The sequence below is a fragment of the Lepidochelys kempii genome, chromosome 9 (assembly GCF_965140265.1).
Source record: "Lepidochelys kempii isolate rLepKem1 chromosome 9, rLepKem1.hap2, whole genome shotgun sequence".
Lineage (NCBI taxonomy): Eukaryota > Metazoa > Chordata > Testudines > Cheloniidae > Lepidochelys > Lepidochelys kempii.
In genome coordinates this window covers 56,716,492-56,731,600 of record NC_133264.1, presented here as the reverse complement: position 1 = coordinate 56,731,600, position 15,109 = coordinate 56,716,492, and the positions used below count along the sequence as shown (strand labels likewise).

The 15,109-nt window shown below is 46.3% G+C and overlaps 1 protein-coding gene across 1 annotated transcript; it reads right to left on the bottom strand.

Annotated features, from left to right (window-relative positions):
- Positions 1-363: 363 nt before the first annotated feature.
- LOC140916812 (autoimmune regulator-like) lies at positions 364-14,677 on the bottom strand. Its single transcript, XM_073358700.1, has 11 exons — positions 14,528-14,677; positions 12,516-12,690; positions 12,012-12,164; positions 9,446-9,517; positions 8,410-8,523; positions 7,004-7,137; positions 6,489-6,566; positions 5,277-5,392; positions 4,696-4,777; positions 1,032-1,100; positions 364-444 (listed from the first exon to the last, which is right to left on the bottom strand). The coding sequence occupies exons 1-11, from the start codon at positions 14,675-14,677 to the stop codon at positions 364-366; spliced, it is 1,224 nt and encodes a 407-aa protein (XP_073214801.1).
- Positions 14,678-15,109: the final 432 nt, after the last annotated feature.

The following is a 15,109-nucleotide window of genomic DNA, read 5'->3' as shown; positions in this document are numbered from 1 at the left end:
ATCCTATACTAGCTTTTAAACAATTTTCCTGTGAGATAAATCCAATAAAATATCAGCAGATAGACTGTGAATGCAACAGGGAAAGAAAGGATCAAAGGGAAAGAAAAATCCAAGGGATGGTATATGAGCCTTTGCAGTGAACTTTTCAGACCCTTACACCCTGAATTCCTCCCTATATTAATTTGAAACCATCCTATCGCTGTAATAAAGAGGTAGAAGTAGAAATAAATTAGCAGGGATTCAACATGGGAAAATACCGTATATCCCAAGATGTCAGCACGAGCTGTTTAGAGATTATTAGTGTCAAGTCCAATGTGCGTAGGGCAGCAAATTGGTATGACATGTCCACAATTACAAGAAGTGCTAGGAGAAAAATCCGTGAGTCTCTGAGAGTGGACGAGACATGTTCTGGAATGCCCACTGCAGGATCCCATCAAAGGAGCTCTGGAAGACAAAAAGGAGGCAACAAAGGGGTAGGGTGTATTTAGGGTGTCTCAGGAAAGCAAAGGAATGGCTTCTTGAGGGCAATCAGAAAGTTTTCTCCAAGTGAGAACTGATTGATCTGGCTATATGAGGCACTTGCGAGGGTCTGCCTTTGCTTTCTGTCCCCCGCTTTAAGGGGCAACAATTTCAAACAAAGTATACAAAAATAAACCTGCTTTAGGACTTATCAAACTTGTAAATGGACCTGTTCAGACCTGCCTCAACCTGTACCCTAGCTCTCCAGGAGCCGTAATCTATATCTTTTCACAGCAGGGTTTCTGATGGTGCAGCAAGGCTTACAGGGAATACCCATTGACAAAGGATTGCCCATTCAGTACAGCCACCCACAGCACTCTTGAAAATGTTTCAGTGTTTCTGCAGTTGGACCCAGCTGCCTTTAGGCCTGTATTGGGTGGGGAGCCTTTGCAAACAGGTGAGCTGACTACTTGTGAATTCCAGGACCTATAGGAACTGTTCTGTTCAGATTGTAGACTATTTTCTTGCATAAAATAAAATCAGAGAGATGAGAAGGTGAAATAGTTTGTTACCTCACCCAGGAGAGAGTCCAGCTCCTCTTTATTCAGGATCGGATCATTCCCAGCAGAGTCTTCCACTGCCTGGAAACCAGAACATGGCCAAAATGCTCAGTTTCACAACATGATGTTGAAATGTTAAACATAATGGATCTATGTCTCTATTCTGTGGTAGGAATGGCCAGACTGTGGCTTTAGCTCTTTTACAGGTGAAGTGTGGTTTGCAGAGCCTCTTAGCTCATTTTCTGCCTACCAGACTGAGCAGGGGTGGGGGGAGGGAAGGGGAGCACAGGGCTTCTGCCCTATGGCAGGGAAGTGAGACGAGGAGTTTCTGTTATGCAGAGAGGGAGGGCTAAGGGCCAGGCTGTATAGCTTTTGGCTCTCAAACGTCTGAAAATTATTGTATGTGGGTTGGAGGGTCAGTAAACGTAGCCATTCCTGGATTATGCTTTCATTACTTGGATTAGCATGGTGGTCCCTTCTGGTCCTGAATGACTGAGGTTCTTGGAGTGAATATTGGCAAGGCGACTAGCTGTGTCTTTTCTGCAAGCAACTGAAGTGGTTAGTAAGTGTGGCAGTATCTCTGAAGTGATATACTGCAATATGTCTGGTAAACTTCTGAAAAGGACTTTTAAAACTTTGATCTCAGTTCTATACCCAGCTGTACAGGGGATTCCCTTAACCACATGCACTTGGAACTGTGTACTAAGTTCACCGGAACGCTGAATGTTCTTACTCTTATGTTGTACTGTATTCCTAGGCATGTGTACGGTGCTTTAGAGAAGACATGGCTCAGCTAGAAAGGCTGGCCTTGTGGTTAAACCACATGACTTACAGTCATGTGATCTGGATTCTGTTCCCCCACTGATCCAGGTAAAGCACAACTTCTCTCAGCCTTCATTTCATCATCTGTAAAAAAAATCTGGAGCTTTCCTCCCTCACATGAGTACTATATCTATGTTTGTAAAGTGCTTTGAGAGTCTTCAATGGAAGATGATGCAGAAAGGCAAAGCATCTGCTGGAAGAAGTTGCTCCCACTGAAACGCAATTTCCTAAATAGCCCAAAAAAGACATCTAGGACTTCCGCACGCACTGCAAAAAAGTTTCTGACTGTACTGACCTTCACTGCTCTTACTCCAGGGCTATTGGAACTCACTGTTCCCTCCAGGCCACTGGTTCCAGAGCTGCTAGAGCAGGACTTGCATAGCAAGGTTTCACTGGAACAGAAGATAAAGATTATGGATCCTAGTCAAACCATCACCCTGCAGATTGGAAAAATCAAGGAGCGTCTTTGTATGTGTTGCTATTGCGGATCAGAAAAGGTAAGTGTGGGAGAGAACTATGAAGGATTTAAGACAATATAGAGAATTTCAGTGCAATCTTTGACAGCAAGCCAGTTGCCTTCAGCTTCTAAAGACTGGTCCAACCCCATAGTGGAACACTCTGAATGTGCATGGGGGTTGGAACATAGAACATGTGTGCAAAGTACCAGAGTACTGGGGAGCAACCAGAGATGTGAATCAAATGTATTTTTGATCTTAAGAAACTGGAGAACAGCAGTGTCCAGCAAATATAACATAAATAATAGACCAAGAACCTGTATCTGGATTAAATCAGGTACAGCCGGGTGGGAGATGGTAATGCCTTTGCACTCGTGAGCCTCACCTGAGCCGCTCTGCTTGGGTAGGGAAGTGGCAGTGGGAGTGGAAGGCCTTGAAGCACTGGGCACAGTAGCTCATGTTTCCTCCTCCCCTGCAGACTCCACATTTCTCACCAACTGTCAGTTTCTGTGTAAAGAAAAGGTGGAGAATTTGGATTTTATTTTCAGCCCCACTGTGACCTTCTAAACCTTGGGGAGCATCCTGTAACCCACATATTCTTAATTTTTATGTAATTGTGATCTTACATATAACGCATGCCTTGTCAGGTATCAGGCTATGATATTCTGAAAATGATTTCTCTAGCAATATATGTATATCATTAATGCATATGAAGTTATGCCAATTGTGTTGTATGGGTGTCACTAAAACATGCTGTAAATTAGGGAATTAGCTCCCCAGAGGTAACAGCAAGGAAAATAACCAACATGCGGGTGGGGTTTAAAAAAATCCAACAACCATTGTCCAGCAATAGAACTACAATTCAATGATTCAGCTGCATGAGGCCACTCCAGGGGAATTGCTCAACTTTGCCAGGACATTCAGCAATGCCCCCAGACATGCCTGGACTTGTGGTTTCCAAGCACATGGACTGAGAGTATAAAACAGACAGAGTGGACACATACTGGGCCCTTCTGTCCCCACCCATTCTGCAAACAACTAAGATACTTCTTACAGACTCTAACAGAGGGGATTGGCCCAGCTTTTAAAACTGACATATGTATATTAAGGACTGCAATATTCAGTGGGATGATAAAAACTGTTTGATATAGTTGTTTCCCAGTCTAATAGGGTTGAGAGTTTAGTCTGCATGGTTATATTTTATTTCCTTTGGTAACTAAGTCTGGTTTTTTATCTATCACTTATAATCACGTAAAATATCTTTTGTAAGCAATAAACTTCTTTAACAGTTTATATTTATCAGTGAGTTTGTTTCAAGTGTGTGGCAAATCTGCTCAGGTTTGACAAAGGCTGGTGTATGGACACGTTCCATTGTTGAAGTGGTGAATTCCTGACATACAGTGCTGAGAGCAACCAGAACTGGAAACAGCATTTAATGTGGCATAACATGGATTTCTATAGTGGCATTATGGTATTTTCTGTCTTATTTTCTATCCTTTCCTGGTATTTCCTAGCACTCTGTTCACCTTTTTGACTGCTGATGTGCATTGAGCTGAACTTTTTGGAGAACTATGAACAATGAATCTAAGATCTTTCTTGAGTAATAACAGCTAATTTAGAGCCCATCATTTTGTGTAGTTAGGATTATTTTTTCCAATATACATTACTTTGCATTTATCAGTGTTGAATTTCATCTGCCATTTTGTTGCCCAGTCACCAGTTTTGTGAGATACATTTGTAACTTTTTTCAGGCAGCTTTGGATTTATTTTACATAATTTTAAATCACCTGCAAACTTTGCCAGCTCACTGCTCATCCCTTTTTCCAGCTCATTAATGAATATGTTGACCAGCACAGGTCCCAGGACAGTTCATAGGGGACCCCACTGTTTACCTATCTCCATTTGTGAAAACGGATAATTTATTCCTATCCTTTGCTTCCTATCTTTTAATCAGTTACTGACTGAAAAGAGGACCTTCTCTCTTATCCCATGATCACTTAGCTTCCTTGAGAGCTCTTGGTGAGGGACCTTGCAAAAGGCTTTCTGAAAAATCCCAAGTACACTGTGTTCATTGGATCACCCTCCTCCATGTGTTGTTGACACCCTCAAAGAATTTGTTCCTTCTGAGGGAAGCGAACTATCCCAACAGAGTGGGCAAAAACTCTGAGCAAAAGCTTGCCCACCATTTGTTGTGTAGATACAAGCAGCAGAGGAAGGAGGCTGTAAGGGGTTCATATATCACATTACATACAAGGCAGGATAATCCCAACAGCACCTGGAACTTAATCCTCTCATTTTGCCCAATTTCCATCTAGGGCACAGGAGAAGAGCGGCGTGCAGATAACGATAGGGAAGTGGTTGGACGTGGCTGTTTGGTGAAGCAAGGCTCCTAGCTATACCTGTGTCTCGCATGGTGGCTCTTCTGTGCGCTGGTCCTGCTTCACTTTCCCAGCTGAGCAAGAGATGCACCTCCATGTCCCGCTGCTCAAAGTCAGATGATAAAGAAATAGGTATGCAAATGTTTAAGGGGAACAAGAGAAATGAGAAAGCAAAGCCAACCTGCATTTACCACAATGGTACTTTGACGTCTCATTGGTCACAGTTGAGTAAAGCAACAGTGCTGGCTAGTGGCCAGTTCTGTGATCAGCAATTAATTACAATGAAGCTATGCTGATTTACAACCGCTAAGGACCTGGCCCAGCGTGTAGGCCCCAAGTGTATTCAAGGTCCTTGCCTCTGTAGGAAGAGGAAAGCCTTCTTATATTTAGGACAAGTTTTTGGTTTTTATTATAAATCTGGTTAAGAAAATAAGGCAAAATAATGCAAAATTATTTCAGCATTTTTTTAGCCCAACACTGATCACTTTGAAAACCCTGCATCTTCCCCCCCCCGACCCTCCCCCAGACCAGAGGGACCTGATGGGGTGATAGAGCAGTAAATACTCGCTGTGGGGAGTGTGCCTAGGAATGCTTTTTATTACCTTGGAATTTCTGTCATTGGGGGCACGAGGCAGGCCAGGTGGAAAGCTTTGGGGCAGCCGTCACAGCAGATCAGCTCCCCACCATCCCTGCACACTGCACATTCATCATCGTTCTTCTGACCCAGGGAGGCAAATAGCGCATGATGTAACAGAAAACAAAAGCACAGAAATTCAAAGCAACTTCTCCCTCACTACAACTATGGTTATCTGTTCACTCGCTCATTGCAATTCAGTATACTGCAGGATAAACTGGACTTGGTCTGTTATAAAGGGTCATGTTCTAGCACAGGTGACCAATTGGTGAATCCTTGCTATCAGATGTCACAACAAAACATTAGTTTTGGAGCAAAACATTAGTATCATGGACTTCAGAGAATACCTCTCTCTTCTCCCTACAGGATGACAAAACAGAATACAGAGCTGAGCACCAAGAGAGGTGAACGCTTAGGGGACAATATGTGTTTCAGCTGGCTGGCAGCTGTGGCATTATAACACAAGCGTGCCTGACTTCGGTGGCCAGGTACTGTCTATGGTATTTCGGCGACATTACACCTGGCAGGTGCTTCCTTGCTGGGGATCTGGCAAGGAATTAAAATAGTGAATGCTTCATCCTTAATTCCAAACTCCAGAATCCCACAAATTCAACAGACACTTGTCTCCATGGGTTATATACAACATATCTGACAGCCTGCAGGGAAGCTCTGAACGTCTGAAAACCTTTCCCCATTGAACACTTTCAACATGCAGGTATAGTGCCCATACACAAACTCCTAGTTAAGCAGGGAGCTCTTGGGCTGGGCAGTGGATGGAAATGGTGGCTGTTTCACTTTGGAATCTTCTGGGGAATTCCAGTTTGCCAGGGGCAGGGGGCTTTTCGAGAGCAAATGTTTGTCCTAACCAAGCCCTTTTGTCTCCTCCTCTCTGGTAGCAAGACTACCAGACTGAGGAAACTAGACACTTCCAGGAGTTATGCACTAATTCTATGCAGCATCCTGGGGCTCAGAAGGAGAATCTCACTCTCACTGAGACAAGGTGGTGCCGCAAAGAGGCACACTGCTATCCACCACAAGAGAATCAAAAAAACGGGGTGTGGGCCCTGCACAACATTTGGAAAATTGTCCCTGGAGGAGAAGGGAATGACACTGGAGAGAAACGCTTTGCCTGCTCCTGGCAGAGGAGAAGAGAAGCTCAGCTCCTCAGCAGAGTTTTTACCTGGTAGAGGGTTTGATCCACGGTGTGAACAGGGGTGACATGGAGGCTGCTCTGTGAGTTTATTTTCAGCTCCCCATTCTGCAGAGTGAGATGGACAGGGGTGAGGCAGCAAATGCTACTGTGATCAGACTGGCGTTATAGATATAGATGCATGTCCTGACTCAGAAGGATGCTAAGTCTAGATTCCTGCAGTGGAGTCTGACTTGTGCCGACTGGCTGGAGTCGCTGTGGTGCTGAGGGAAGGACACTGCTCTGAGAGCGCTTTAGGCCGAGCTGGTTCAGAGAGTAGGGAAAGGTTAGCAACCCTCTCACATCTTTCACATACAGCACGAAGTCTGCCCGACCTGCCCAGGGCCAAGTCAAGCACAAACTTGCTCGATAGTTTATGAAGAAAAAGGACAAGGCTGAGCTGAGCTGTATGGGTGGAACCAGTGCAGAGTGTGAAACACCTTACTGCAAAGGGGACTCAAACAGGACAAAGAGGTAAAAAAAACTTGTATGTGCTGAAAGCATACGTATTGGGGCCCTTGAAATCCCTTGGCTCGCACACCAGGCTTCAGGCTTCGGCTTTTGTTCTTTCCCCCAGGTTCCTCAAACTTGCTTGGTGCATAAAACTCGCCTCCAACTTTGACACATTTCTTGGAGCCCCCTGGAAGAGAGGACACCCTGGCTTATGTAAGTTGTGTGCTAGGAGCAGACACACACGCTGCTCGAAAAATGCTCGGGTTCAGGGGAAGGTTTCATTGTTAACGTGGTAATGATGCTGGAGTTCAAGCAGATCAGGTGTAAAAAAGCATTACGTTTTAGAAATGTTTGAAAACCATCTTCTCTGTTTCACTCTCAAGGGCCCAGTACATGAGTCAGCACTTCCTCTGAAGCAGCTGATGACACCATGGGCCCCAGAAAATGTGGCAGGCAGGAGTTCAGGTCCCTGTTTAGCTGCTAGTGATGAAATGGACTCTTACCAGGGAACTTAATCCTGAGCCCAAGGCTTGGCAAGTAAATGAAGGATCTGACCTACATTGGCTTTGTCAAGAATCATCCACACTGGATGCTGAGGTTTCAAGGGCCAAATCCTAGGTTAGGGCAGAGAGCCAGTAGCAGGTAGCCATGGACCCTGCCAGGTGTAGCCTGTTTGTGAGAATCATGGGGCAAAACACCACCTGTCCAGCTGGCCCAGCAAGGTGGAGTGCTGGCTCCTGCTGCCACTTGCTACTTCATATTGCTGCAAAAATAACTCTTGTGCACCATGGCAGGATGCTACCTACATGCCCACATCACAACTACAAATTACAGCTCCACCCTCCTTATGCAGGCAGGGGGTAGCCAGAAGGCTGTGTTTGTTTATATTCTGCCAGTGTCTTTTAAAAAATTAAAGACCATCTATACTAGGAGGACAGGGTCTCCCAGTCCAGACTTACAGTACCACTATACTTTCCACCTGAACCGGACTCCCTTGGGGGGTTTCTCCATCCCCCAATATCCCAGCTCCTCCCCAGATGCTGACCCTATCCATGTCTCTGTTCTTCTTCTCACAGTCATCCACAATTTCCACCAGTGTATGCTACTTCCAGCGCCCTCTGGCTGGTCTGAGCTGCTAACCCCTCCCCCACACTGGTCCCAACATCCACTCTATTAGCCCCTCTGCAAGCCTCTACTGAAATCTTGCCCTACCTATAATTGCCTGGGTGGCTTCTAGCTTCACGAAGGAGGGTCCTGTCACTCTGATTAACCTGAACTAAATCTGTTCACTGGAACCAGGCAGTCCTCAGGAAAGGGAAAATCCTGGAATAGAGTTGGCCCACATTGTTGTCATGAGCACTGTTCTTTAACTCCCTAGATATTCAGCTGTGTATCTTATTATAGGCACGACCAGCCCCAAGTTCATGATTTTCTGGCCCCAGAACATTGGCATATCTACCTGACTCAAACACCTGTTTGATGAGAATTCCTTCTACAGCCCCGCAGCTCACTGGTAGTTCACTGGATGACACAGTGACAGCCCTCTGGACTGAGGCAGCCATACTCTGAATGCCTATAGTTTTAAAAACAGTCATCATCAATGAAACACAAAGCCTTTGTGCATATATTCTTCCAAGGAACAGGGGAGGGCTATTGTTTGAAGTATGTTAAAAACTGGCAAGGCATTAAATACAACCTGATGACCCCCAATCAGGGGATCCCCCAACCCCGATTGCATCTCCCTGCAAGGCCTGGCCCAATCTCTGCTAGATCACAAGCCCCTAGCTGGCCATTTGATGTGGTCCCATGCCTGGCTGGGCAGTAGAATGCAGACCTCTCTTCCCACCTGCTGCAATCAGCATCTGGGGAGGTGGGCTTAAATAGGGATTTGATTTCAAATGAAAGGAGATTGGTGGGCTCAGTCTAGTCCCAGTAAATCATTGGTCATATCACAAAACCAGCACACATTACAGGGCATGAGTGAAAGTCTCTGCACACTGGCCAAGCCCTGCTTTGAAGCAAGATGTGCTCAAGGTGTGTTGACAGAGCTGTGTAGGGAAAGTCATGCAGTTCATGGGTTTGCTGGGTTTTTTTAATCCATTGCTACTTGTCCTTTAGTTTCACAAACACTAAGAATCCTCCATTCACCCACTAATCCTCCCCATCTCCTTATACAAGCATGCTACCACCTAACCCTTTGAGGTGCCTATGTGGTGCTGCACTTGTCACCTGGTTCTGGGAGCTGCTGCTTCTCTGAGACATTTTACTTAACCTAATGTTGTGTATGGGAGACGCCAACCCACTAGCACTCTCAGGGTCCATGGCTCTGCGGGGTGTTGGATTCTTTTCCCATTCTGAAAGAGGCCCAGTGACACCCAGCTCAGGAGCGGTTTTAGCTTGTTCATTGCTGGATGGTGCTAACAACAAAGATTTTTCCAAACTGGGCTGCAGAAATGAGCGGAAAACTCACTGATGGGGTATGACACATCACTCACCATTTCCCAGAGGGAAACGCTGGATCTCCACACCTTCTGGTTTCTTTACAGCTTTTGTCTTTGGCAGAGTCCCTGTGTGGTTATAACATGGGTTAGAGACAAGGATACACATTGGATATTATTAGAAAGAGCCCTTGATTCCTCTCCTGGTGAGACAATGGAAACCTTACAAGAAATTGGAACAGTAGGCAGGGATGGTGAATGCTCCAACGTGAGCAGCCAGATCTAGCTATTTAGGTACTTAGATTGCACCTGCTTGGGTGTAAGAGAAACTATATCAGCAGTAAGAACTCCTAATTGAAAATGGTTACATTCCTTCTTGCACATGCAGCACACCTCTTGGCACAATGGGCAGCTTTCAAAACTCATCCGAACTCCAAAGACCATGAATAAATGATTGCATCTCCCTGCGATGTATATTATGGATTTATATTAACTTTCAAGAGATTCGTAGATTCCAAGGCCAGAAGGGACCATGGTGATCATCCAGTCTGACCCCCTGTATAGCACAGGCTAGAGACCTGCTCCCAAATAAGTCTGAGAACTAAGCTTTTAGAAAACGTCCAATGTGACTTTTCTTACATTTTCTCCAACTCTTTATTCTTTTTCCTCTTCTTCTGTCTATCACATTTCTCTCCTTTCAGCTCTTTTCCTCTCCTCTATCTCCATTCTTAAAATTCTCATTCTTCATTCTTTTCTCCTCTCTTCTTCCTCTCCTTCCATCTCTTCTTCCAGTCACCCTGGTTCTCCTCCATTCTTTCCATTTCCTTCTTCATTTCTACATTCTCCAGCTCATCCTTCCCTACTCCTCCTGCCCCCCCTGACAACTGGCATCTCCCTACAAGGAGATCTGGCATCTCCCTCACCTCAGTCCCTGGAAAAATCATGGAGCAGGTCCTCAAAGAATCAATCCTGAAGCACTTGCATGAGAGGAAAGTGATCAGGAACAGCCAGCATGGATTCACCAAGGGAAGGTCATGCCTGACTAATCTAATCGCCTTTTATGATGAGATTACTGGTTCTGTGGATGAAGGGAAAGCAGTGGATGTATTGTTTCTTGACTTTAGCAAAGCTTTTGACACGGTCTCCCATAGTATTCTTGTCAGCAAGTTAAGGAAGTATGGGCTGGATGAATGCACTATAAGGTGGGTAGAAAGCTGGCTAAATTGTCGGGCTCAACGGGTAGTGATCAATGGCTCCATGTCTAGTTGGCAGCCGGTATCAAGTGGAGTGCCCCAAGGGTCGGTCCTGGGGCCGGTTTTATTCAATATCTTCATAAATGATCTGGAAGATGGTGTGGATTGCACTCTCAGCAAATTTGCGGATGATACTAAACTGGGAGGAGTGGTAGATACGCTGGAGGGGAGGGATAGGATACAGAAGGACCTAGACCAATTGGAAGATTGGGCCAAAAGGAATCTGATGAGGTTCAATAAGGATAAGTGCAGGGTCCTGCACTTAGGACGGAAGAACCCAATGCACAGCTACAGACTAGGGACCGAATGGCTAGGCAGCAGTTCTGCAGAAAAGGACCTAGGGGTGACAGTGGACGAGAAGCTGGATATGAGTCAGCAGTGTGCCCTTGTTGCCAAGAAGGCCAATGGCATTTTGGGATGTATAAGTAGGGGCATAGCCAGCAGATCGAGGGACGTGATCGTTCCCCTCTATTCGACATTGGTGAGGCCTCATCTGGAGTACTGTGTCCAGTTTTGGGCCCCACACTTCAAGAAGGATGTGGATAAATTGGAGAGAGTCCAGCGAAGGGCAACAAAAATGATTAGGGGACTGGAACACATGAGTTATGAGGAGAGGCTGAGGGAGCTGGGATTGTTTAGCCTGCAGAAGAGAAGAATGAGGGGGGATTTGATAGCTGCTTTCAACTACCTGAAAGGGGGTTCCAAAGAGGATGGCTCTAGACTGTTCTCAATGGTAGCAGATGACAGAACGAGGAGTAATGGTCTCAAGTTGCAGTGGGGGAGGTTTAGATTGGATATTAGGAAAAACTTTTTCACTAAGAGGGTGGTGAAACACTGGAATGCGTTACCTAGGGAGGTGGTAGAATCTCCTTCCTTAGAGGTTTTTAAGGTCAGGCTTGACAAAGCCCTGGCTGGGATGATTTAACTGGGAATTGGTCCTGCTTTGAGCAGGGGGTTGGACTAGATGACCTTCAGGGGTCCCTTCCAACCCTGATATTCTATGATTCTATGATTCTAAGGCTCAGCCAAATTTCTGCCTGATCACAAGCCCCTGGGACTTTGATCTGCTCTCTTGCCTGGCTGGGCAGCAGAATACACACCTCTCTTCCCCACTCCATTTAGATAGCTCTGGAGGGGATGGGGAGCTACCTGAGGCCTACAAGAAGCCAGGATAGCAGCTGTTGGACCCAAGTGGGAAGAGCTGCTTCAAAGTCCAAAATAGGACAGCTGCTCTTCATTGCCTCTAGCGCCTGGGGGAATTGTGAGCGTAAGAAGGGCCTAGTGAGCTATCTGCTTGATGGGTTTGGGAGGCTGTGCACCAGCATGGCTCAGGATCCAGCATGAGCCAGGCAGTGAAAGAGACTCTGTACCAGGGTTCGAGTTGCATTTCAGCAAGGGCTGAGCTGGCTGGGGAGAGTCGCTTTCCTCTGGTGCTTTCCTCTTTGGCTGCTGTTTCTGCAGCACCAAGGTCTTCGGACTGGGGGGTGGTTTCCTCCCCCGGCGCTGTCTGCTGAGATCCACATCTGGAAAGAATGAAAGCAGAGAGATTGGCATCAGGGGTGGGGACACTCCAAACTGCCCAGTGCTTTGCTGGGGCTCTAGATTTCTTTAGGTCCCCAGTGATCTGGTCTGTACCCCTTGGTGCTGATCATTACTGAGACAACCACTGCTTGCTTCTCCCCTCCCCTCCCACTTCATTCCTGGTCTGATGGCTGCCATTTTGCACCTCTCTTGGGGCTGGAATTGGAGTATAAGAGGCTAAGCTCTTGGTTCCTAAAAAGGAGCAGGATGTGCTCTCTGAGGAAACCACATGGAGCAGAGGCCTGCTAGGTAGGGAGTCGTTCTCTTCACAGTCCATCTGAGCACCCTCCTACCTTTGGGAAAGCTGCTCTGAATATGCTGGAGCTTGGCGTATCTCTCCAGGTTGTAATCCTTGAAGAGGACCCTCCAGAAGTCCTGTATGGTGGATGAATCCTGGCTCAGTAGCCAGGTTAGCATGGCATGGAAGGCCTTGTGAGAACCCTCCTGCTCCTTCAAACTCAGTGTTTCCTTCAAGAAAAAAAAAGAGCAGTGTAATCAAATGTGCAGTTCTTAAGGGCATCCCTCATGTTCCCATGCCTCCCCTCCCCCTCCACCCTAGCTGTGCTGCACCCATGCTGTGTAATGCAGGCTATGAGCAAAGAGGGAGCCATGGTTACAGCACCTAGCACCCCCTCCCCTGGTGGTGCCTGGGTGTGCATGAATGGATGCTTCATTCATCCATTAAAGGAAAGCAAAAAGATCACATTCAACGGGAAGCTGGGGTAGGCTGTGTTGGGTTATGGGGGGAGTGAGACCCTAGGACGGAGCTGACTGAGTGAGGCTGAAACCATGTTTGACAAATAGCATGAGATTTGAAATTGTAGTGCCTAGAGCTGACGACACAGTCACATTATCACTGTAGCATTGGGGGGGAGGGGGGAGTCATGAAAACAGCAGAGGAAGGGCAGAAAGAAGCCAGGAGGCCATTGTAAATAGAAAAGCAAAGGGCTTTAATTGAAGATACCTTAAAAAGTACATTAAGTTGATTTACAAAGTTCCATTAACAACCTTCATATAAAATAGCCACTGCTTCCTAAAAATTGCTGTTAAGGGCCAAAGTGCATCTGACCTGCAATTTGACGAGCACTACAGTCTAATAACCGAGACTGAGCCTCTAGCACCGGAGGTCAGCTTTATAATTACTTGGCTCCACTCCTTTTGGTTTCATTCAATCAGCTCCCACTTCCTCCTCATGCTGTTCCCCCTTTTATTTGTGTGTTCCCACCATGAAAACACTTTTCACCCTATCTGTTCAAGCCAAGAGGACATTGGGGCCCCCACCAAGAAAACACCAAAAATCAAACAATTCAGAATGACAACAAACACACTGAGTATTCAACGTTCTGCTCCTTGCGAGGAGCTGCCATGCTGACTTCCTTGCAGTATTACATTCCAGACAGAAGGGGGTGCTGTGTAAGAATAAAAATAGCAGTATTTAAAAGCCCCACCTAATGACTCAAATGGAGTCCAGCAGCCACCTGCAGGAATTGAGGCCTCTGCTGATTCAAGAGAAAACTCCTGAAAACACTGCCCCCAAGTAAGACACAGCAGTTTTCACCCTCTGGGGAGGGCAGCTGAAAAAGGAAGAGGTCAGCTCTGCAGCATGTATCCTGCAGTTGTTTCTCCTTCCCTATTTTAACCTTGAGCATTATATATAACTCACCAGGCAGTTTTACTACAACTATATTTCAAATGTCTCTATCCACACTATCTGCACTAGCTTGTGCCAGTACGATCATCCTTGCTGATGAGACTCCCAGCTAGCTGAAGTGGGGGAGGGAATCAGAGCGTCAGATACAGATCAAGGAAATACACCTGGTCCCTCAATGGAATATTTCCAGTTTTTCCAATTCCTTTTCAAGAGTATAAATCTGGAGCTCCAGTCAAGCTTTTCAGAAGTGCCCAGTGGTTTGGGGTGCTCAGCTTGACAACTGACTTTCAGATGGTGGGTACTCAGCACTTTCTGAAACTTCTGCCCTTTTGAGGTGACTCTCATTGGGCACCCATAATCACTAGTTACTTGAAAATCTTGGTCTATGTATATGTACATGTGCACATACAGAGCAGTGCACAATCATTGCCCAGTCCCAAAGGAATGTAGTCATAACCCCAGTAATTCCCAAAGTGAGCTTAAAATATGACACTTTCCTCCCCCCACTGAGACACTGACAATCCCTTTTACAGTTCCTCACACCTCTGAGAGCCCTTCTTCCAGATTTACAGGTATCCACATTCAAACTACTTCTAGGGTTATAATCCTCACTAGAGCAGGTCACTTAGCATGGCATGCCCGTGTTCTTCTCACCTTGAACATCTCCTCTGTGACAACGTCATGATCAGCAAGTCCATGAAGCAATGGGAAAACGTCATCCACTGCCATGGAGATCTCCGTGCGGTATAGCTTCAGCAGCTGCCGCAGGTCCCCTTCTCCCAAGGGCCTGTCAGCGCTGGACATCCTGTAATGAATCCGTATATGTGGGGATTTCAGCTGGAGCGGGAGGATCTCCCCTACAGATCAACACCGCTGGGAGAGACTTGGACCGCAGTAACTGAGGCACCCGTGAGGCACCCGTGAGGCACCCGTGCTGCCTATGCTCTTACATCATTCCCTATGAAGCCTGGTTCTGGGACAGGCAGGCACTGAAACAGGGAGAAGAATGTGCATCTTACTTAGGACAGGACTTGCTGCGTCAAGACAATTGCCAAAACTTCCCTTTTAATAGACACCTAGGTGTCTTGTCACCAATAGCCAGCTCAGCTGTCAATCACTGGCTATTGAGCTGAACCCAGGAATCCCATTAAGTTCAGTTATTGCACTCACATTTGTATACTCATGTTAACGTCACTTTGCATGAATTTCTTCTCCTAGCGCTCCTCTCTGACTGTT